The sequence below is a fragment of the Equus asinus genome, chromosome X (genome assembly GCF_041296235.1).
Source record: "Equus asinus isolate D_3611 breed Donkey chromosome X, EquAss-T2T_v2, whole genome shotgun sequence".
In the NCBI taxonomy this organism is placed as follows: domain Eukaryota; kingdom Metazoa; phylum Chordata; class Mammalia; order Perissodactyla; family Equidae; genus Equus; species Equus asinus.
Genome location: NC_091820.1, coordinates 39,846,045 through 39,868,522, shown reverse-complemented (window position 1 = coordinate 39,868,522; position 22,478 = coordinate 39,846,045). Strand labels below are relative to the sequence as shown.

Sequence of the window (22,478 nt, the reverse complement as noted above, 5' to 3'; positions counted from 1 at the left end):
TGACTCATTCACATCACGCAAAAAGGATCACCCAGTTTTCAGTCTGCACGGTCGACCCCCAGGTCCACTTGCCCCAACTAACCTGTTCTACTTTAATGTCAATTTCTCCATGGATCTTTTTCCCTTTGAAGTATTTCGCCCTGGAGAGGAAAAGCAGACCACATCCATCAATGTTCGTATCTCAGGAAGACAAAACCCAGGCCAATTCTTTGACCCCTTTGCCCCTTCATTGCCCCTAGAGAAACCATAAAGCGCTTTATAATTGTTGAAACACTTCGAAAAACTCAACAGCGCTTTGTAAACAATAAAGTCTGTTGTAATCCTCATGGAGGTGTGTAAATGTCAAAGGACATTGCAAACTGTAAAATGAGTCCCTAAGCCATAGAGAGCAAGCATTTCCCCAAGTATGACCTGCTTGTCACACTGCTATTGTAAATGTTTTTGAAAAGCTTCGAAAAATGAAGAGTTCTTTGTAAACTGTAATGTACTTTGAAAATGCATAGAGGTTTGTAAATGGCAAAAAACCTTAGAGAATACATATATATGAAGTGTGCCTGGGTATGTCTCAGTGCCTGTGTCTGCTTGTGCTTCCTCAGGCATCCCTCTGCTCTCTGGCCCTTTCCCAAGGAGGAGCACATTCACCACTTGTGGTCGTGTGCCGTGAGGGACACAACAGCTGTAGGTGGGCAGCTGTATCAGAAAAGGAGGAGCAGACCGAGGGGTGTGGGCTAGCTGTGGTTCTACAGAAGCCGAGCCAGCAATGATGAGGGCAGGGAGGAATGCAGCTGAGGAGGAGGGGAAGCCATAGGAGGGAAGAGGGGTAGGAGCAGCAGTGGGCAATCACGAACTGCTATGTCATTGTCCTTGGGCCCATCCCTATCTGGGCTTGGTTTCCGGTGGCCTCCTCCTCCAGGCCCAGGATTCCTACCTGACAGGCTTCTCCACAGACAGAAGCTCATCCCTAATCAAGTTTCTCATAGAAGGAGGATGAGGGGAGGAGCCACTCCCAGGTCACCTACCTGCACACAATCAGGGTCTCTGACACATACACACAGTACAAACGGGCCCTGGTGACTTCACTGACATGCCCAAAGACCCCAAGCCCAGCTAGCTTCTCCTCTCTCCCTCTCTCCCTCTCCCTCTCTGTCTCTCTCCCCCTCTCTCTCTCTCCCTCTCTGTCTCTCTCCCCCTCTCTCTCTCTCCCTCTCTGTCTCTCTCCCTCTCTCTGTCTCTCTCTCCCTCTCTCTCTCCCTCTCTCCCTCTCCCTCTCTGTCTCTGTCTCTCTCTCTCTCTCTCTCTCTCTCTCTCTCTCTCTCTCGTGCACGCACACACACACACACACGCTCCCTTATTGACACCGTCTTCTCACAAGTGTTAGAAGAGAATCTCTCTCAGACCTGTGTATTTTTCATCTACAAAGTGATGACGAATGTAGAGTACCTCACTATTTTTCAAACTTTTTTGACCATAAGTGTAGTGGATTCTGTGGTACTTTGCTCAGATCTCCTCTTCAAGGCCAATGCACCCTGAATATCAGCTGTTGACAGCTCATGGCTGTGTCCCCCTGGGAATTGTCTTCTGTCACAAGAAACTGCCTTGGCCAACGTTATATGTACTTCAGGCAGCCCCTGGCTTATATCTGGTCTATGAGTGAGTACAAAGGCCAGCCTCTTTGCCTCAACATGGGCTGACTCTGAAGGACCATCCCAGCCCCAGAGCTCCCCCTGGGATCAGCTGAAGCCTCAGCCCAAACCTGCCCTCCTTACAGGTGTTGATCCCAAACACACTCCTCAGTAAGCCTCTTACATGCAAATCTCTGCCTCAAAATCTGTTTCCAGAGAACGCAACCTAAAACAGCAGGCTAGAGAAGTGAAACCACAAAGAGGATCCAGATGCCATTCTGGAGCTAAGTTGCCCAGAAGCCAGCAGGCAATGAAGAGCCATCATTGGTGGGAGGCGAAGCACAGATAGCTCCTGACATGCTGTAGCGACACACAGCACTCTGCAGCAGGTCTGGGCTGTGGTGCAGGCAGGATGCCACTTAGGCCATATGATCTGGCAGATCCTATGATACTGGAGGTGTCAGTAGTGGGCAAAGATGCAGTAAGGAGTTTATTCTCCTGAGTGGGAGAAGTGCAGTGCAGGCTCTTGGGGTTTGGGGGCAGCAGTAACTTTTACTGCGGTGGACTGTAACAAGATACTGGTGGAAGGGAATGCACTTGATACTTGAGAGGTGTGAGGGAAATGGTAACCAGACTTGGGAGACTATTTGCTAAATGCCACTGATTATCTGGAGAAAGATCTGACACCCTTAGGGTGAAAAATCACCAACTCAAGGCAAAATGTGAAAGCCAGAGGACCTCCTTGGCTGCATTTAAGGAAACCCTAATCTCCTGCAACCAGAGGGCAGACAGAGGGGAGGACCAGGCTTAGGACTCAATTGTAAGTGTAGCAGAGCTTCAGAGAAGGTTGGATTCTCAGGCCCAGCACATCTCCTATGCCATTCTCAGGGCTCTAATGGGACAGAAATGGAACCCTGAGACTTGGGATGGGGATATCTGGGAAGATGCGTGTAACTCCTCGAACTTACAGATTCACCTGAACTCACTGGGCCTACAGGAGTAGCCATTCCTCCTTGTCAGAATATAGACCTTCCTTCTGCTTGAACGTAATGCAGAGGCCTTGAATGAAGCAGGTTCCTTATAAGACAATGCTTGCCCCTTTCAGAATCTACCTCCTCTCCCCTCTCGGCAACCAGATGAATAACCAGGGTAAAATCCTAGCACAACCTGACTGGAGAGGCTCTAAGCTTGCAAAGGAAGGAGAGGAACAATATGCAGAAGCTGAAGAATCTGGCAAATATGTATTGACAGGAACTGTGAAAACACACATAAGAACGGATCCTGAGGACAATGGTTCAAGGCGGGTGGAACACGGAGTAGGAGCACTCTCCCTGGACACAGAGCTTAAAAGCCTGTCAAGGACTCTAAGAGATGTTGCTGAATCACTGCTAGGATGATTTGTGGAAGCTTGAAGAAAACAATGGCCCACACCAAGTAAAGCACAAACGCCAGAACTTCCACGGCAGACTGTGGAAGAAAGGATCAAAGGGCTCAGAGAAGCAGACATGTTAGAGTAGATACACTACTGAAGTCTGGAAAACCAACCAGCTGACTATGTTCTACGGGAGGGCCCAGAGGATATACCCAACTTACAAAATCAATAAGGAATATGCTGGTGGGAGCGGCACCAGCCACGTTGGGAAGCACAGTAGTGGTAAGGTAATAAATGAAGTTCTGGCCCAGGTCCTGCTCACAGTGGGTCCACTGGGTCCACAGTCCACCCAGTGGTCACTTCCCCAGCTTACAAATGCATAATTGGAATGGACGTATTTGTAGTTGTCAGAGCCCCAACATGGGTTCCTTGGCCTGTGGGGTAAGAGCTATTGTAGTGGGGAAGTCCAAATGGGAGCCTCTGAAACTACACGCCCCTCCTGTGATCAGAACAGTAAATCAAAGACAATCTTGTATATATCCTAGGGGTGATGGTGGAGATTAGTGCCACTCTGAAAGCTCCAAAGGATGCAAGGGTGTTAGTCCCATCATATCTCCAGTGAATTAACCAGTTTGTCCCCTGAGGAGGCTGGATGAATTCTGGAGAAGGCTTGTGGACTACTGCAAGCTCAACCAAGTAGTAGCCCTGATTGAAGGTGCTGTACTGGACTTGCTGTCATTGCTAGAGCAGATTAAAAGACTTCAGGTACAGCAGGTGGCCACTGATTCAGTGAACGCCTTCTTTTCTATTCTAATCAGAAAAGAGAATCAGAAACAGTTCACATTCACATGGGACTGACAACAACATTCGTTGATCGTCTTGCCATAGGGCTATGTTATCTTTCTCACTCTGTATCCTCATATAGTCCACAGGGACCTGGACCATCTGGACATCCCACAGAATATCACACTGAACTACCATATCTGTTACATCATGTTGATTGGACAAGATGAGCAAGAGATGATGAGCACGTTGCATTCATAAGACACATGCATTCCAGAGGGTGGGAGATAAACCCTACAAAGACTCAGGGGCCTGCCACATTAGTAAAATTTTTAGGGGTCTAGTGGTCCAAGGCATGCCATGTCAGCCCCTGCAAAGAATAGGGCAAAGCATTGCATCTTGCACCTCCCACCATGAAGAAAAAGCACAACACCTGGTAGACCTGTTCAAGTTCTGGAGGCAGCTTATTCCACACCTGGAAATACTGCTCTGACCCATATTTCAGGTGACACATAAGGCTGCCAGCTCTGAGCGGGGGCCAGAGCAGAAAAGGGCTGTGCAGCAGCTCCAGGCTGTGGTGCAAGCAGTCCTACCACTCAGGCCATGTGATCTGGCGGAGCCTATGATGCTGGAGGTGTCAGTTGTGGGAAAAGATGCCGTGTGGAGCTTATGGGAAGCCAGAGTGGGAGGTCTTCGGGGTTCTGGGGCAAGGCCATGTCATTTGTAGCAGAGAACTACATGCCTTTTGAGAAACAAATCCTGGTGCAACACTGGGCCCTGATAGAGAAAGAATGCTTGACTATGGGGCACCAAATGACCATGCATCCAGAAGTAACTATTATGAGCTAGGTCTTGCCAGGCCTGCCAGGTAATAAAGCCAGATGGGTCCAGGAGGACCAAGCAGGACCAAGCAAGCTACCTGAGCAGGTAACCCAGATGCCTGTCATCCACAGTTGCGCTAGTGCCTCCCTCAGCTCACTAAGGGGACTTCTTACAAGCAGCAGATGAAGGAAGAAAAAGTCTAAGCTTGGTTCACAAATGGATTGGCTTGGCATGTGGGTGGAAGTCAAAAATGGACAGCAGCTGTACTAGAGTCTCACTCAGAGTGACCTTGAAAACAGTGGCAGGGCTCCCAATGGGCAGAGCTTTGGGCTGTGTACCTGGTCATCTCCTTTGTGGGGAAGGAGAAAGTGGCCCAAGATTAGAATATATATTCACTGATGGGCAGTAGTGAATGGCTTGGCTGATTGGTCAGAGGCCTTGAAGAAAAAACATTGGAAGATTAGGACAAGGGGGCCTGAGACACAGAAATGCGGGTGGACATATGGGTGTGGGCAAAAAGTGAGAAGTGAAGATCTTAGTTTTGTATGTTAACACCCACCAGACAGCATCCGCCACGGAAATGGCACTAAGCAATCAGGTAGACAGAATGAGTCAGCTAGATGATGTCAGCCAGCCTTTCGAATCATCCACCCCAGTGCAAGCAGATGGGCACGTGAATGAAGTGGCAAGAGTAGCAGAGATAGAGGCTATATGTGGGGCTACAGTATTATTGCTGAATGTCCAACCTGCTAGCAACAGAGACCAACATTGAGTCCCTGACACGACACCACCCCTCAAGAAGACCGACCAGCCACTTTATGGCAAGCTGAGTACATTGGAGCCTTTCCACTCTGGAAAGAGTAACGGTTCATTTTGACTGGAATATTCTACATATGGGTTTGCCTTTCCTGACCGTAGGACCATAGCCAGTATCACTGTCCAAGGGTTTGTACAATGTTTGATCCACGAGTATGGGATCCCATATAAAATGGCATCAAACTGAAGGACATAGGGGCTGGCCCAGCGCGGTAGTGGTTAAGTTCCTGCGCTCTGCTTTGGTGGCCTGGGGTTTGCCGGTTCAGATTCTGGGCGCACACCTACACACTGCTCATCAAGCCATGCTGAGGCAGCGTCCCACATAGAAGAACTAGAATGACTTACAACTATGATATACAACTATGTACTGGGGCTTTGGGGAGAAAAAAAAAAGAGGAAGATTGGCAACAGATGTTAGCTCAGGGCCAATCTTCTTCACCAAAAAGCATATCTTTTTTAAAAAAAGAAACCAAATGTAAAACAAACAAATAAAAAACCCTGAAGGACACACTTTACATCAAAGGAGGTGAAAAGTGGGCCCACGACCATGGAATCAACTGATGATGTTATATAACACACCACCCAGAAGCTGCTGACCTGACAGAGTGAAGGAACAAGACCCCAGCTTGGAGGTGCTACCATGCAAGAATGGAACACCATCCTCCAAAACACGGTGTCCACTCTAAATCAATGACTGTTGTTTGTGCTGTGTTCCTAGCAGGTAGAATACACGGGTCTGAGAACTCGGAGGTGAAAGTAGGAGTGGCGCAGCTTACCATCAATCCCAGTGATGCACTTTTGGAATGTGCGCCTCCTGTTCCTTTATGGCTTTGTAAGCTTAGATGTCCTGGTTCTCCAAGGGGGAACACTGCTACCAGGGGACACAGCAAGAATCCCATTACATTCTAAGCTTCGACTGCTACCTGGACACTTCAGGTTTCACATGCCAACGGACATCAAAGGAGTCACTGCCCCGGCAGAGGTACACGGCCCTGACCATCAGGAGGAGGTAGGGGTGCTGTCACACAGTGGGGCAGGAAGGAGTATGTTTGGCACCCAGATGATCTACTTGGGCATCTGTTGGCACCCCTTGCTCAACTTTGATGGCAAACAGACAAGTACAGCAGTCACAGCCTGAGGAGAGCATGGGGAACAAGGGTTCAGAGATTCATCAAGGATGAGGGAATGGATCACCCACCAGGTAAGCCACCGAGACCAAGAGAGGCGCTGGCTGAGGGTGAGGGGAATCTAGAAGGTATATAGTAGGGGAAGGAGACAATGCATATCATTTATTTATGCCACAGTTATCAACTGCAGTTCATCCCACTAACCGTTCTTTCAAGTTTCCCCAGGAAACAAGATCAATTACAATCCTGGAAATGCTATTCCTAGATGGGGTGAACCTACTCTAAGAAGCAAGTGAATCTGAGTAGTACGGGGGGGGGTGGACTTTGCACTCCACCCACATCCTCACCACCCCCCTTCTTCAGGCTTTCACATTTGTCCCCCAGCTTCTGGGGGGTATCTGCTGCTGAAGGCTCACAGCCCTGTCCTTCACTGGAAATTGCCTCCCCCAACATCACGCCTCCTCCCAGGGAGCAGCCTGTGGCCAATGACACACTGATGCAGGAACACAAAAGCCTGGGCACCCCACCTCCATTGGGACAACTCTGAAGGGTCATCCCAGCTCCAGAGCTTTCCAGATGATTGGCTGAGGCCTCTGTTGTGGCTGCATCAGAACTCAACCTTTCCCTCTGCCAAATCCTGCTTCTCCCACTCCTCCCCCGCAACAGGTGTTGTTCCCAAGAGCTGTCCCCAATAAATCTGCACGCAAATCCCAGAGTCTCAGGGTCTGCTTCCAGGGAAGTCTAAGAAAAGAAGCCACAAGAAAAAATAGAGTTTATATAACCCACTATACACATATTTACATAATAACCCACCCTATATATATGTAATATATGTTATATAAGACATATAATATGTTATACAGAAAATATAATATAGGATGTCTAATATAATATACAACATATAATACACTGTATATTACATATTATATGTCTATGTATCTAAAATAGCAGAATGTATATAAATATACATATGTTGGAATGAAAGCTTCAGTAATTAATTACCTTTACTATCTGCAATGGAGTTTGATATTTCCTGCCCTATTTTATTCCATTTCATGAAGAAAAACATACACATATATATTATATACTATAAACCCATTATAGAACAAATGTGTTCTACAGCATATGTCATAGATAATATATGGTATACACTATTGATTATATTTATCATTAAGGTAACTGTTTCACTAAATAATAATTCCACTTACTATGTGCAGTATACTCTGTTATTTTCTATTTTCATTTATCCTACTTCATGAAGACAATGAAATGCTGGTCACAAGCCAATAGGTGACCCACAGTTTGAAAAACACTGGACTAAATTATCTCTGAAAAGGCGAGATGAGTCTCAACTCAGAGTTTGCAACTTCAGACCATGGAGGACTGGAGACCCAGGAAGGCATGAGAGGGGTGAGGTTTGCTGGGAAGGGTGTCAGACTGTATTTAGGTGTGCAATCCATTACAGAGTTTGTACCACTTCTCCTTTATTCCGGGCTGATATCCCTAAAGCTGTCATGCTTCGGAATGTCTGAAAGTTGGTGGTGCAGAGGTCTCTGTTCCCCACACTGGGCCTGGTGCACATGGGCTCTCTCCCTTTATCCACCCCACCCCAGCTATAGTAGACACCAAATAAATATTTGCTAGATTGCCTGGAAGAAAAGACTGGAGCAGCTGCTGGGATAAAGGGGGTTTCTGGGATGCAGAAGTGGAAAGGAAGAATCTTTTACTGAATCCAGCAAGTGCTCAATAAATGCTTGCTGGAAAAATTAGAAGAAAAAATGGAAAACACTGGAGTTATGCTTATGGAAAGGGGAAGGGTCTTGTCAGTATTCAGTAGACAATTAATAAATACTTGATGGAAGGAAGGAAAAAGCAGCCAAGAATCTGTCTGGAGGGTCAGAGTGGAGAAGGGAAGTCTAAAGGAGAGTGGTTACCAATATAGAGCAGGGGCCTCATTAAGGTTAGTTGACTTCAATCGAGCAAATTTAGCCAGGAAGGTGACATCTGTCTGAGTGGGTGTTGGTGAAGGAATTACAGCGTGTGTTCAATAAATGCTTTATGGGTTGATGGAGAAAAGAGTGGAGGAGCCTGCTGCAGGGATGAGAATGTGGTTGTTTGAACAGAGTAAAGTAAGAGATTAATAAATGCTTTCTGGATTATTTGGGGGGGGGGAAGGGCAGTTGGGAAGATGGCTGCTAAGTCGGGGAAGGGGACCCAGCCAAAATATAGTAGGTGCACATTATGAGCTTTCAGGATCGTGTAGTGTGAAAAGGAGGATGGAGAGTGCTGAAGGGGGAGTTAGGGCTACAAGAAGGGGAGGAGGACTGAATATGGGGTCTTAGTATACCATAAGTGCACATCAAACGATTGTGGGGCTGAATGGAGGAAAAGGGATAGAGAAGCCAGCTAGGGTTTGGGAATAGAAGGAAGGGGAACTGAAGGAGGGTTCTTCCCAGTATATAGTAGTGCTTAATAAATGCCTCTCACACTCTGACATATGGAAAGTATGCAATAACCATCTGTAGAATGAATAAATGGCTCTAAATAGAGAGAAGGGCTGCTGGGTAAGGGCTCCTGGGGGGAGAGGTGATCTAACCAGTACAGAGCTGGTGCTCAATAAGTTTAGGCTGAAGTAGAGAGCTCTTGAGACAGGGGCAGGAACTTCCAGACTTGGGAAGAGAAAGTTGAGAATGGCTCTTTATAGTAGGTATAGGCTCAACAGGTGTTTACTGGCTTAAATAGAAGAAAGACCCTTTGAGGTATGGACTTCAGACTGGGAGAGGGAATCCTAGCAATACTGAAGGGAGTGGGGAAGGGGTAACCCTTGTAAACTGGGTTCTGGATTTATCAAAGGAAAAGACCCTGGGTAGAGGCTTTAGGATGAGCACAGGTTCTCCTAGGGGTAATGAAGGAGAGTGTACCCTCTACACGCTCACTAGATCCACTGGAAGAAAAGGACTTTCAGGAGGAGGTATGAACATAGAGCACACAGAAGGCGCTCCAAAAATGCTCACAGGAGCCATTGGAGGAAAATACCTTTAGGAGAAGGTGATTAGAGTTGAGCACCTGGCAGACAATGAATACATGCTCACTGGATCCATTAAAAGGAAAGGTCTTTGGAGAGTTGGGGCTAGGGATGGGCATACAGTCCCTGGATCCACTGGAGGAAAAGCCTTTTGTGGAAGAGGAATGGGGATGCAGAAACTTGATTTATGTAAGCTTCTAATTCTCCATCCACGGGGGGAAAGGCTTTTGTGGAGAAAGCACAGAGTTAGGCACACAGCAAGTGCTCCACAAATGCTCCAAGGAGTGATTAAAAACAAAAGGTCTTTGGAAAAATGGATTGAAACGGTGGACACAGCAAGTGCTAGATATCTGATCACTGTATGAAATGGAGGCAAAGGCCTTTATGGAGAGAGTCTAAAGGTGGGTCATGCAGAAGGTGCTCAATACATGCAGACTGAAGCCACTGGAGGAAAAGGTGTTAGGGATGGGGTAAACAGCAGGCGCTCAATAAATGCTTGATGAATACACTGGAGGAAAGAACCTTTAAAGAAGGGTCACAGAGCAGGAAGGTGATAAATGCTAAGTGGGTCCACCAAAGGAAAGATCTTTGAAGAAGTAGTTGAGAAAGGGGGATAAAGGAGGCATTTAATAAATGCTTTCCAGATCCGTTGTAGGAAAAAGGTTTGGGGGAGAGTCTGCAGATGAGTCACACACAGAAGACTCCAAAAATGTTCAAGGAACTCATTTGAGGAAAATGATGTTTGAGAAAGGAGCTTGGGGATGGGGCATGCATCAGGCCCTTAATAAATGCTTCCTACATCCTTTGGAGAAATAGGCCCTTGGAGAGGGGGCCTGGAGTTAGGGCACATAGAGGGCATTCAATAAAGGCTCACAGGATCCATTAAAGGCAACACTTTTGGTGAGAAGCTTGGGTGGGATACACAGCAGGCACTCAACCAATGTTCACTAAATAGTTTGAAAGGTCTTTGAGGAAAGGGCTGGTGTGAGGCACATAGCACACTCCGGATACATGCTCACAAGATCTATTAGAGAGAAGACCTTAGGGCAAGGGTTGAGGGGGACAAGACACGTATCAAGCTCTCAACGAATGTTCACAAAATTATGGAAGCCAAAGGCCTCGGGGAAGGGCTCCCCGATGAGGCACACTGCAGGTACTTGATAAATGCTCACAAAATCCATTAGAGGACAAGGCCTTTGGGGTGAGGTTTGGGGGGGGCAGGGCACATTAGGCTCTCAAATGCTCACAGGATATATTGAAGGATATATTTGGGAAGGAGGTACACAGCAGGCGCCCGATAACTGCTCCCTGTATGGATCGAGAAGGCGGGGGGGGGGGGGCGGAGGGGGGGTTGGCGCACGCAGGAAGCGCCCAGCATAAAAATTTAAAGGAAAAGGTTTTGGACATGGGGGCCAGGTGCCTTGCATACAAGCGGCGCTCAATAATTGCTCGTCACGGAACTATCTGGGGACCCAGGCCCACAGAAAGACGTCCGCAGCAGTGGCTTACCAGTCAGTGTGGGGCTCGTCGATGACCAGCAGCACCCTGGCGGCGGCGCCCCCACGGCCTGCGCCCCCAGATCCGCCGCCCACCTGCTCGCTGAAGGTGGCAGCCGCGGCCGCCGTGGTCTGCTTGACAGCGTTGGACAGCGACGAGAAGAAGCCACCTCCCCCCGAAGACCCGGGGCTAGGGGCGGCCGGAGAGGCCACGGGGGCGGCCGCGGAGACCCTCTCGGCAGTGGCGGTCGCGGGACCGGGCGTGGCTCCGGGGCTGGGGGCAGCAGGCGGCGGCGGGGGTGGCTGCGGGCGCTGCAGGTCTGTCATGTACCCATTTGGCAGATTGGCCATGAAGTTGCTGTCCGACAGGCGGCGCCGCAGGTAGTTCATGGCTGCGGCGCGGGGCAGGGGGTCCTAGGAGCAGTCTGGCCAGGAGCCGCGGGGGCGGACCGCGCAGCGCCCCGGAAAACAGCTGCGCTCTCAGGCACGACGCGACTCTGCCGCTGCCCGCCGCAGACTGAGGCAGCGCTGAGTCGCCGCCGCCGCAGCGCGGATGGTCGCGCCCGTGCCCCCCTATCTCGCGCCTCGCATGGTGCAGTCCGGCTGGACCGGCGGCGGCACGGATGCGACCAAGGCGACGGGGAAGGGGAGTTTGCAGAGGAACGGCGAGTGACGTCAGCGCGCCTTCAGTGCTGGGCGGAGGTGGCGCGCGCCGGCAGGCGGGGGCGAAGGCGCTGTCCGCGGTACTGAAGGCAGCAGTGCGCACGCGCCACGCCGCATCCTGTTTCCCCTCCCCCCACTCAGATTGGGGATGCGCAATTTGGGGATTGGGGGCGGGGTGGGTGCTTGTCCGGAGGGTCGAAGTGGGTGGTCAGGTAAGCCTCCCCACCCTGCCCCATCCTGGTCTTCACACCCACTCGCACCCACACGGAGCACCCTCCGCAGATACTCGGTTTCCAGTGTTGATGCTAACCACAGAAGGCATTTGGGGGGTGGGAATGGAGGCACAGCCAGAGACAGAAAAGTAGAGAAATAAGCCCCTCATGGCGAGGGATGGGGGTCACAGGCAGTAGCCCGTAGGGAGATGAGTCTCCCATGTCCTCACAGCTTAGCTAGGCTGGGAGAAGGGTGCGGGGGCGACGTAGACAGCATTAGACAGGCGGAGGTACACATTTGGGCAGGGTACACACTCTTGCCCTGGTGGCCGTGGGGGTGGGGGGCCTGGAGGCACACAGGGAATGTCACATATGTGGAGATACATATAGACACACACAGAAGTAAGGAAACACACGGAGGCACGTACAGAGACCAGACACTGATTTAAGTATCTATACAGACACGCACAAGCCCAGGGTAACACACATAGGCATCATGCATACATGCACGTGTATGCGGGTACACCTACACACACAGGCACCACACTGACACATAGAGACCCAGGGAAACTCACATGAGCATGCACACCCAGACAAAACACATAACTACGGGCAATCATGGACAAACCTAAATCTGCCACACAGACACATTTCCTGGAGCTCTAGCCCTAATGTGTGTGCATCTCTCCCAGTCTACACACACACACACACACACACACACACACACTGTCTATATGCTCCCATCCTTTTGCCCTGGACACAGCCCCAAATCACGATAACCAGCTGGTATCATCAGTGCCCATGGCTATCTCCCCCTGCAGTAGAGAACTTTCCACAGATGGAGGCAGACCCATCCTAGGGTATGCACACAGTAGGTGCCAAATAATGTTTGCCATATGAAAGCAAATGGCCTTTATAGTCTGGGCAGAGGTGAGCTATGAAAGCCATCCTGTCAGCTCCTATCCTGACTACAATGAAAACACAAATCTACTTAAAAATAACCATTTGTTGACTGCTTGTACCCAATGCTCAACTAGGCTGTTTACATGTGTTGTCTCATCCAAACCTCACAACAATACTGCAGGGGGGGAGGATATCATTTCCAATTTATAGATGAAGGAATCCAAGAACTCCAATTCATTCCCAAAAGGTCATGTTCACTTTGTGATCCATACTTTTTTTCTTTTAAGAGTGCATCAGAAAGAGATACCAGTGTGGCTGGAACAAAGTAAGTGAGGGGGATTGTGGCAGGAGAAGGGGTCGGAGAGGTTAGCCGGGATCAGATTGAGCAGGGCCTTGCAGGCCACAGGGAGAGATGATGGTGGGCCAAGCGAGGTGGAAGCAGATATGGCAAGAAGTAGGCAGATTTAGAGTCTCTTCTGTCTGCAGGATTTTCAGATGAATTATCCACTATTCATTCGTTCATTCTTCATTCATTAAATCATTGGCCTGTTTAAACAAGGTATTAATGGCATGGGGTCTGGAGTCAGAGTGCCTGGGTTCAAACTGGGCCTCCACCATACCTTTGGGAAAGTGACTTAACTCCTCTGAGACTTGGTTTCCCCATCTGTAAAAATGACCACCTGACCCACCTCAAATTGAGGGGAGACAACCTCTATATCTTTGCGTGTGCTGTGACTTCTGCCAGGAATGTCCTTTCCCTCTCTCTCTTAAGGATCATCTTTGGCCTAGGTCTCCAGGAAGTCCCCTCCCCCAGGACTCAGATTCCATCACCTCTTCCCCTAGGCTCCCACAGTCCCCAAGTCAGATGCTTCCAAATCACCCTCTACTCCCTCCTCCATCCCAGCCAGCTTCAGTCCCACCTCCAGGCCTTTGTTTTGGCCATTCCTTCCGCCTCTCTCCTGGACGCCCTCTCTGGCATTCCATATCAGATCACTCCCCAGATGGGGAACTCCCCATGAATCGGGTATTTTTCAACATTTCAAAGTATATGCTCCCCAGTTTTTTGCTCAGTAACTGAAGCAAACAAGCTGTGCTGGACCATGGTGCCCCCTCTGGGGGACAGGAGTAGCTGCAGGGCTACAGACTTTCCTGGCTCCTAGTCAGGCTCCTCAGGAATCTGTCTCCAGACTGCCTATTCGCACGGGCCCCATTCCCAGGTTCCTAGTACTCATGGCCCCCAAAATCATTCCCTTTCTCCAGGTGGCTTAACTTCCAGAAATGAACTGTTTGTAGATTATTTAGCAGAAGAAGGAAGATTCCCCCCAGTAGCATCTCAACTCCCTGAGGCAGAGGTAAGGCTCCTCTGCACTGGCTCCATCTTCTCCAGCAGGAATGAGCACACAGAAGGGGCTTCAAGAAAGATTTTTTTGATGTGCATTGGTGAGCAATGATGCCAAAATACACACCCCACATACGTTCGTAATCAGTATCATACTCATTTTTATAACTCACACACATACATATCATGCCACCTTAATGCGCATGCACGCACACATGGTTGTAACTTCACATGCACTCCACATACACTCAGTACGTCCTGAATTCTTGCACAGACCCATAGGTCTGCATATCACACGTATACAAAGATATGTGCCTCCTAATGCACGCGTACTAGCAAACTTCCACTTTCCTGTAAACACATACCTCTCTAGTGCTCTGTAGTAGCAAACAGAACCCCTCGCTTTGGCTCATTCCTCCCAAGATGACCAAATATTCGTCGACTTCGTCTTCACCTCAACCCATCAACCAACTCATTTTACACAAGGGGAAATGGACCCAGAGAAGTAAGCACCCTGACTCCAGGTGTCACAAATCTCCCATCACAACCTTCCCACACAGAGGTGCCCCTCCACTCACATCCCAGAGTCCTAAACTCTGCTCCTGACATGGTGCCTCAGGAAGGTGTAGCCCACTACCTTTCTGCGCCTCTGCTTCCTCCTTGGTACAGTGAGGAGAACACTGACCCTCATAGGTCCGTTGTGAATTAAATGAATTCATGCTATGGAAAGTCTTAAAACACTACCAGGCACCCAGCAAGTACTCTCTAAATATTAGATATTACCATAATTATGATGATTTTTGTGATTTGTCTCATCACAAGGGACCCAGCATTCAGCAAATGCTAATTAGTGCTTAATGAATGAGCAAACGCTAAGAGCGTTAGTATCTGGGTTTGTTCCCTCCACTGTGGAGACACGGACCGCTGACCCCTCTTCTTCCCTATCTCGCAAGATGTCCAGCGCTATTATTAGTATACAATAGGCGTTGATGACTGTTGAATAAATGTTCAAACTAAAGGATCACTTATTCTGAGCCCTCTTCTTCTCTATCTCGCACGATGTCCAGCGCTATTGTTAGTATACAGTAGGCGTTGATAACTGTTGAATAAATGTTTAAACTAAAGGATCACTTATTCTAAGCCTGTACCCTCTCAGATGTCCTCTCCTCCTACCAGCCTTCCTCCACCCTAGATGCCCAGACTTCGCTCTAGTATACAGTAGACGCTAATAAGTGTTGAATGAATGAACAAATACTAAAGGAATCTGTGTCTGGGTTTGTCTGGGGGCTCCTCCTGGCGAATGCTAACTCTAGCTTCTCTTTGCCTCCGCCCCGGCTCAGAGCACCTCGCAGGCACTTCCTCTGTCCGCCCCCCGCCTCGCAGAGCTATTTGTCGCCGCTAATTGCGGCGTTGGAGCTGGGCTGTTGGGAGTGGGTGGGTGCAGGTGTTCGCGCGGTGGGGCCCCAACCCCAGCCACCCCCCTGCCTCGGTTCAATGCCGACTGACGTGGAAGCCGCCAGCCCAGAGGCTCGGGCGGGTGGGAAACTGGCGAACTTCAGGAGGTGGGGAGACGGGTAACAAGCGCGCCAGCCAATCAGAAAGTGCCTGCCGGAGTGAGTGGCCAATCAGGAAACCCGTAACGTGGAGCTCTGCAGAGGGACGTGCTGGGCGCCCAGGGCACTGCGGGGGTGGGTAGCAGACACAGACGAAGGCGCTAGGGCAGTGGCGAAGGGACGCGTACTCGCCGTCACTCCTGTCAAACTGTGACCACAGTGGAAAATACTGTTTTCCGCAACAGGCCACCGCGACTTTGCCTGTTCTGTGCCCTTTGGCCTGGAAGATGCTAACGGCCCACTCCTGGGGAAGAGGCTGGTTTATTGAGGTCTGAGAGGTCAGGGAGTCAGAGTGGGAGAGAGAGGTGTTAGAGCTTCTCATTCCTCAGGGTCTTTGCAGGCAGGCACGTGTAGACATGGCCGTTTCTCTTCCACCACCACCTTCTGCCCCTGCAGCATCTCACACTGCGTCCACGGTTTCCCCCAGAAGGTGACGTTCTTCTCACCCTGCCCTTCGACCATGGTGACGGTGCGCCTGGGGCGTTAGGGAGGGAATGGAGGGGAGAAGCTCAGGGAAGGCAAGCATGCATTCAACAAACTCTTAATGAGTAGCTACTGTGTGCCTACACACAGTACCTTCCTATTTTTTAGCTGTGAGATATTGGGCAGTTTCTTTATCTTCCCTGTGCCTAAGTTTCCCTCATCTGATAAATGGGAGTAATAATAATACCCACCTCACTGGGCTGAGTGAAGATAAATGAGTTAATTTAGGTAAAGTGCTCAGAGTGGTGTCTGGTACATAGTAAGTGCTCAATAAATGTTGATAATTGTTACTTGTTGACATGAGCTACCTTCTCTTACCTCCAAAACCCTTTACATCTCTCCCCAGTGCCTTGCCTTGACATTCAAGTCCTTCTTGTTGGGCCCAAATTCCTGCCCCAAGCCAATCTCTAGCTCTCTCCTCCACTTTATCCAGACTTAGTCCCATGTCCAGAATGGTCTTTGCCTGGGTTATTTTTCCCATTAGGCAAGCCCTCTATTCACTCCCATCCCAATTTCAGTCAGTCCTTTTTCCACTCATTCTCTCACTCTGTCATGTCCTTCATGTCGACACTCAACATCACTAACTCATCTTCAGGACCTGCTCTAAACCTCACAGCTGGAGACCGCTTCCTGGATGGCAGGCCTTCCACAAGTTGGGAACAGCCCCTCAATCTAGTAGTTTGATGTATGTGGAAATAAGGGAGGGATGAGTAAGTGTTTTAACCATCTCCAACACCTGGGCCACTCTGGCCACTGGGAAACACTTTGGGTGCGGGGGTGGATCACCTCTGTCCAGGACTCGCTTCACACAGTCTTGACACCAGGAATGCCTTTCTCAACCCCTTCCTGCCAGGGGAGCCCCGATCAGCCTCCTGGACCTAGGTCGAGGTGGCAGTCCCTTTGGCACGCACTAACCATTCCTCATATTGCCTTCTGTCAGGGCCCTGCTGACCTGCATCCCTTGGGGGACCCATGGGATCTGGGTTCTGTGTGTCTGCAACTATTGCCAAAAAGGCCTTAGAGTGCCTCGGGGCAGTGAGACATCGAGTCACCCATAGAGGCAGAGGCGACTGAAGGAATGACTAAGTGAATGGAGGCATAGTGACTGAGTGACTGAATGAGCACATCAAAGCATGGGTAACTGAGAGCAGAGCAAATGGACGCATGAAGGACTGAGTGTATGGGAGAATGGCTGAGTGACTGAATGAGTGACTGAGGGGCACAGAGGCTACTAATTCTCCCTTCAGTATCTTCTTTCTCAGCGTCGTCTTTAGTTTCTCCCCTCTTCTTGCAGCTGGGAGATGGCACTCGGCAAGGCAGGCACCTTAGACCCAGTGGTGGAAGCCCGGGTTGGGGGGAGCCAACTCTCCCGCCCTGACTGCTGATGTATCTCTATCATGCCCCCCTCCCAGGTACGCTTGGCCCCCTCACTCACGAGAACTTGGGGAGCGGGGCTGTGCAGAGGCGTTGGCGGGTGCGCATGGGGTTGGGTCCACACGGGGGCACGCACAGCCCCCAGGTACTCCACTCCGACCATGAGCCTTTCCCTGCAATGAGGGGAGGGGGATCCCGAGTCAGAATGAGAATTCTCAGTGGGGTGGTGAGAGAGAGGCTGCAGGGACATGGGATCCATGCCAGAGAGTCAGAAACCCCCAGTCCCTGTGTGGGCTGCCCCCCCCCCCACAGTGCAGTCTGTGGGAGCACTCACATTGGCAGCGCTGGATGTTGTAGCAATGTCGGATATCCTGTTGTTCCCCGACACATCGCTGGCCGTCAAACTTGCGGCCCCTGCAGCTCCTCGAGCGTGTCTGCTGGCCCGGGATTTCCTCACAGCTGATAGATTTCATGTTCCGGCGGGCGCAGGTGCTCCACTCCCCCCAGGGCCCCCACTCTCCGTTCACTGCAGAGATAGGAGCAGCAGAGGCTCGCACCAGAGAAGGAGCCAGCGAGGGGGTTCAGAGGAAGGATTGAGGGCTGGGGGAGGGAGTGGTGGTGATCAGATGTGGAAATGGGGGATCAGGGGGGCACTGAAGCATCAAGGCCAGGAATGGAGGAATTGGAGAAAGAAACAAGGCAGCAGCACCAGGGACAGGGCAGCAGAGGGGGGTGGGGGCTTAGGCATAGAAATGGTGCATCCTAGGGTGCTGACCAGGGCAGGGCACAGCCGACTTGCAGATGTGGTTCCGGGAGGCATCACCGGCACAGGAGGGGCCCCCATGCTGGGGCACAGGGTGATCACATGTCCGTCGTTCCAGGGCCTGACCCAGGCCACAGGTCACAGAACAGGGGGCCACAGAGCTCCATGGCCCCCAGCCACCAGCCACTGTTTGGAGGGGACAGGAGTGGGAGGAAAGGCCACCCCAATCTCCCCCCCTCAGTCCCTAGACCCTCGAGGCAGACTGCGCCCAAGTGAAGAGCCCCATGGTCACATGGTCTGAGATCTCTATCCCCTGAAGTGGCAGAGCATCTGTGCCTGAATCAAGAGCAGAGTGTCAGAGGCCTCCCCCCAGTGTACCTGGGCAGGGTGGCAGGCCGGTGCAGGCCCGTTGCTCATAGGCTGACCCTGGGCAAGGCTTCCCGGGAGGTTGCTTGGAGGGCTCAGGTGCAGAACACGTGCGGCTTCGTCTCTGCGTAGTCGCGCTGGCTCCACCGTGGCAGGAGCCCGAGCAGGAACCCCAGGGGCCCCAAGCAGCCCAGGCCCCGTGTGCTGTGGTGGGATGGGCATGGGAGGATGCCAAGTGTGATCATGCATGCTGAAGCCCTCCCACCCTGGCAGTTCCCTGCTGTAACCCCCAGACCCACCCTGGGTGCCTGCATCAGTGCCTGTGGTGGCCTTCACTCACTGGGGCAGACTTGCTTAGTGTCACAGGCCTCTGACTCCTGTGCCTGTCCTGGGCAGTGGCCCCCACACTTGGGGGCAGGGCGATCACATGCTCGACGACGGGTCCGGGTCCCTTTGGAGCAGGTAACAGAGCAAGATGCCCAGGGCCCCCAGTCGGACCAGCCGCCCATCCCTGTGGAAGAGAAGAGAGGGGGACAGGATGGAGGTGGGGGTCCTCGCTTCCTCATGTACCCCACATAAGCTAATCCTGTCTCCACATCCTCTGCCAGACCTGGTCCACCATCATTGTTCATCTGGACTATTGCAGTAGCCTTCACACTAGTCTCTCTGCTTCAGCTCTCACCACAGACAGTCTGTCCTCCTCCCGACAGTGAGAGATAGGTCACAACCTGAGTCAGATCCCGTTTCTCCTCTGCCCACAACCCACATCACTCAGAATGAAAGCTAACATCCTCACTGTGGCCCACAGGATCAGGCCCCCTCTGACCTCACCTCCCACCACTCTCCTCCAGCCACACCAGCCTCCTCCTTAGCGCCTCACAAAACATCAGGCACACTCCCACCCTCAGGGCCTCCGCCCCACTCATTCCCAGTGCTGGGTAAGGGCAGTGCTCGCCGCTTTGCTGATCCTCCTCACCAGGACAGCATGACCGTTCCTCACAGGCTTGCAGCTGCCACTCGAGGGTCCGAGGCTCCACCTTTTCAGAGCACTGCCCACCCTGGCCTATGCAGCGCCGGTGCCGCAGCTGGGAGCCCTCAGTGCAGGTAACCGAGCAGGGGGCCCACGCCGACCACGGTGACCATCGTGGGAACCTGCAGAGAGGAGCATGTGTCCCATCCTGGCACGAGCTGCCAAGCATGGTGTACGGCACTGCAGAGTGTGGGCAGGCACAGGCGTGGGTGTGGGATAAATGCATGTGGAATAGATTAATGAGAGTACCTACCTCTTAGGGATGTTGGGGGATTGAATGGGAAGAGGTAGGTACACAGTAAGTGCTTAATAAATATTATTTACCTTCATGATCAGGGATCTGGAGTTATCCTTTGAAGACCCCCAAGGACAGTGCCAAACATGCAGTAAGCAAATGTAAGGACTAGGGACTCAGAAACCCACCAGGCCACCATCATGCATGGTAGCAGGCAAACAGGAAGTGCTTAATAAATAGAAGCCATCATCCCAATGAGCTCAGAGACCCTGTCAGAAATATCCCAGATCTATTCCCAAGTTCCTACACAGCACAGTGCTAACTAGATGTGAACTGTTGACATGACCAGGGGCACAGAGCTGCCTTCACAAATCCCCGAGCTCCCCATCCCCATGGTGTATCTAGGATATACAGCAAGCAGTTACAAACGTCTGGGGGGGCGCGGGGCCGGCCCTGTGGCGTAGCAGTTAAGTTCATGCACTCCGTTTTGGCAGCCTGGAGTTTGCAGGTTTGGATCCCGGGTGCGGACATAGCACCACTGGTCAAGCCACGCTGTGGGGGTGTCCCACATACAAAATAGAGGAAGACTGGCACAGATGTTAGCTCAGCAACAATCTTTCTCAAGCAGAAAGAGGAAGATTGGCAACAGGTGTTAGCTCAGGGCCAATCTTCCTCACACATACACACACAAATATGTCTGGCATACAGTAAGGGCTCAATACATGTAAGCTGGCATCATGATTAGGAGACTAGAGTTACCCTCAGAAATCCTCCAGCCACCCTTGACCTCTGCAATACATCTGATGTGCCGGAAGTCCTCAATGAATGTGAAGTGTCGTCATAATTAGGGATCTGGAGCTGCCCTCAGAATTCCCCAAGCTCTCCCACCCCCACAATGCGTCTGTATATAGTAAGCACTTAATATGAGCTGTCATCACAATTAGGAGACTTGAGCTACCTTCAGAAATACCCGAGCTGCACTCCACCCACAATGCTTCTGGTATGCAGGAAGTGCTCAATAAGTGTAAACTATGGCCCTGGTTCTTAACCAGGGGTGATTTTGCCCCCAGGGGACATTCGGCAGGAAGAGTTGCTACTGGCATCTAGTGGCAGGTCAGGGATGCTACGAAACACCCTGCAATGCACAGGTCAGCCCCCCACAACAAAGAATGTTCTGGCCCCAGATGTCAATAAAGCTGAGGCTGAGAAACCCCGAGCTATGGTGACAAGCAGGGCCTTGGAAATCCCAGAGAAGGGAAGAGCCCAGTTGTGTCTCCCCGCAATCCCAGGCTCCCCCTGACCTGCATGCCTGGCAGAGCTTCTTGCCGGGCTCCTGGAAGGCGTAGGCAGGGTTGAGACAGCAGTCTTCCACACTGACACCTCCCCCCAGGAGATCCTTGCACTTGCCCGTGGATTCCTCATACTGGGTGAAGCAGAGGACGGGGTCCGAGCCTGTACCAGGGCAGAGGGGCGGGCATGGTCAAGGGTGTGGTGGGCCCGGGAACCCCTGGGGGCCAGCTTGGCCCTCGCCCGCTCACCTGTGGCTGGCAGAGTGAGCAGTAGCAGCAGCAGAGGCGGCAGCAGCCGAGGGGCCTGCGCTGGGGCGGGCATGGTGAGCACTGCACCCCGTGGCTCCGCCAGGGAGGAGGCCTGGCTTTATGTGGGCTGACTGCTCCTGGAGTCAGCGGGAATGAGGAACCAGGGGCAGGAGGAACTGGGAGGGCGAAGGGCGGCACGGGGGAGGGGAGGGCACCGTGCAGGTCTCTTCAGCTCCAACCTCTCCCCTGTCACCTCTGCCTCTCAGCCTCCTCCTCTACTCTCCCCTTGCTATTTCCTGTCTCCCTCTTGGTCCTGTTTTGTTTGTCACTGTATCCCCAGCACCCCACGCCCTGCCCAGCAACCCTTTAGCACTCAAGCAACACTCCCTGGACATGACGAGATTCCCAGCTGTGTGACCTTGGGCAAGTCACTTGAACCTCTCTGAGCCTCAGTTTCCCGACCTCTAAAATGCATACTCTCTACCACAAAGACAGGGTCAACCTCACGGGGGTGCTGAACAAGGGTGAAATGAGTGTGGTGTGCTCAGTGTGTCTCCTCATGGGGCGGAGCAGGCATCGAGGTAATTGCTTCATCTCCGTCCTGACTTAACCACTGCCTTGCCCTCCTCTTTCCTGAAAGTGAAGTTCCCTGTGGTCAGCATGGGGAAGGGAGGTCAGCACAAGGGAAGTGAGAAGGGGAAGTGACAAGAGTGTGGGGAGGATTCAGAAGGAGTGAGATGGGGGTATCCACTGTCCCAGGGGCCCAGCTGGGGACACTCAGGGCCTGGGGGGGTAGTGGTTGGGAGGGAACTGGCTTTGCTGTGTTCCATCAGAGTAACTTGGGTAGGTAACGCCTCCCTCCCTGAACTTACATCATAGGGTTTGTTGCAAAGATT

At 51.5% G+C, this 22,478-nt stretch overlaps 2 protein-coding genes across 4 annotated transcripts in view; both read right to left on the bottom strand.

Moving 5' to 3' along the window:
* The window catches only part of SYN1 (synapsin I), a 44,703-nt gene extending 33,110 nt beyond the window's left edge, over positions 1–11,593 (bottom strand). Inside the window, exons 1-2 of one of the 2 annotated variants that reach the window (XM_044763474.2) lie at positions 11,077–11,593; positions 83–140 (exon numbers count right to left, since the gene is read on the bottom strand). In XM_044763474.2, coding sequence (XP_044619409.1) covers positions 83–140; positions 11,077–11,453 — 435 coding nt within the window. In that variant the 5' untranslated portion in view covers positions 11,454–11,593. The remainder of the gene's footprint in view (positions 1–82; positions 141–11,076) is intronic. The other variant, XM_044763475.2, reaches the window with a different exon arrangement.
* A 4,445-nt stretch (positions 11,594–16,038) lies between these two features.
* Positions 16,039–21,879, bottom strand: CFP (complement factor properdin). 2 transcript variants are annotated; one of them, XM_044764074.2, is made up of 9 exons: positions 21,583–21,879; positions 21,346–21,496; positions 19,756–19,931; positions 19,120–19,290; positions 18,792–18,983; positions 18,426–18,599; positions 17,985–18,176; positions 17,712–17,823; positions 16,039–16,268 (listed from the first exon to the last, which is right to left on the bottom strand). In XM_044764074.2, exons 1-9 carry the CDS (start codon positions 21,653–21,655, stop codon positions 16,112–16,114), a joined length of 1,398 nt encoding a protein of 465 aa, XP_044620009.1. In that variant the 5' UTR covers positions 21,656–21,879; the 3' UTR covers positions 16,039–16,111. The 2 variants fall into 2 exon arrangements, with proteins under 2 accessions (XP_044620009.1, XP_044620010.1); XM_044764075.2 differs by lacking the exon at positions 18,426–18,599 and having other exon boundaries at positions 21,583–21,741.
* Between the last annotated feature and the right edge of the window lie 599 nt (positions 21,880–22,478).

What these genes read in the sequence shown, in the direction of transcription:
- CFP (XM_044764074.2), bottom strand. Translation starts at nt 21,655, where the DNA reads ATGCCCGCCCCAGCGCAGGCCCCTCGGCTGCTGCCGCCTCTGCTGCTG. An exon ending in GGAACGGTCATGCTGTCCTG is followed by an intron (nt 19,291 to 19,755) that starts GTGAGGAGGATC and finishes TCTCTTCCACAG; the next exon opens with GGATGGGCGGCTGGTCCGAC. An exon ending in GTCGGCTGTGCCCTGCCCTG is followed by an intron (nt 18,177 to 18,425) that starts GTCAGCACCCTA and finishes CTATCTCTGCAG; the next exon opens with TGAACGGAGAGTGGGGGCCC.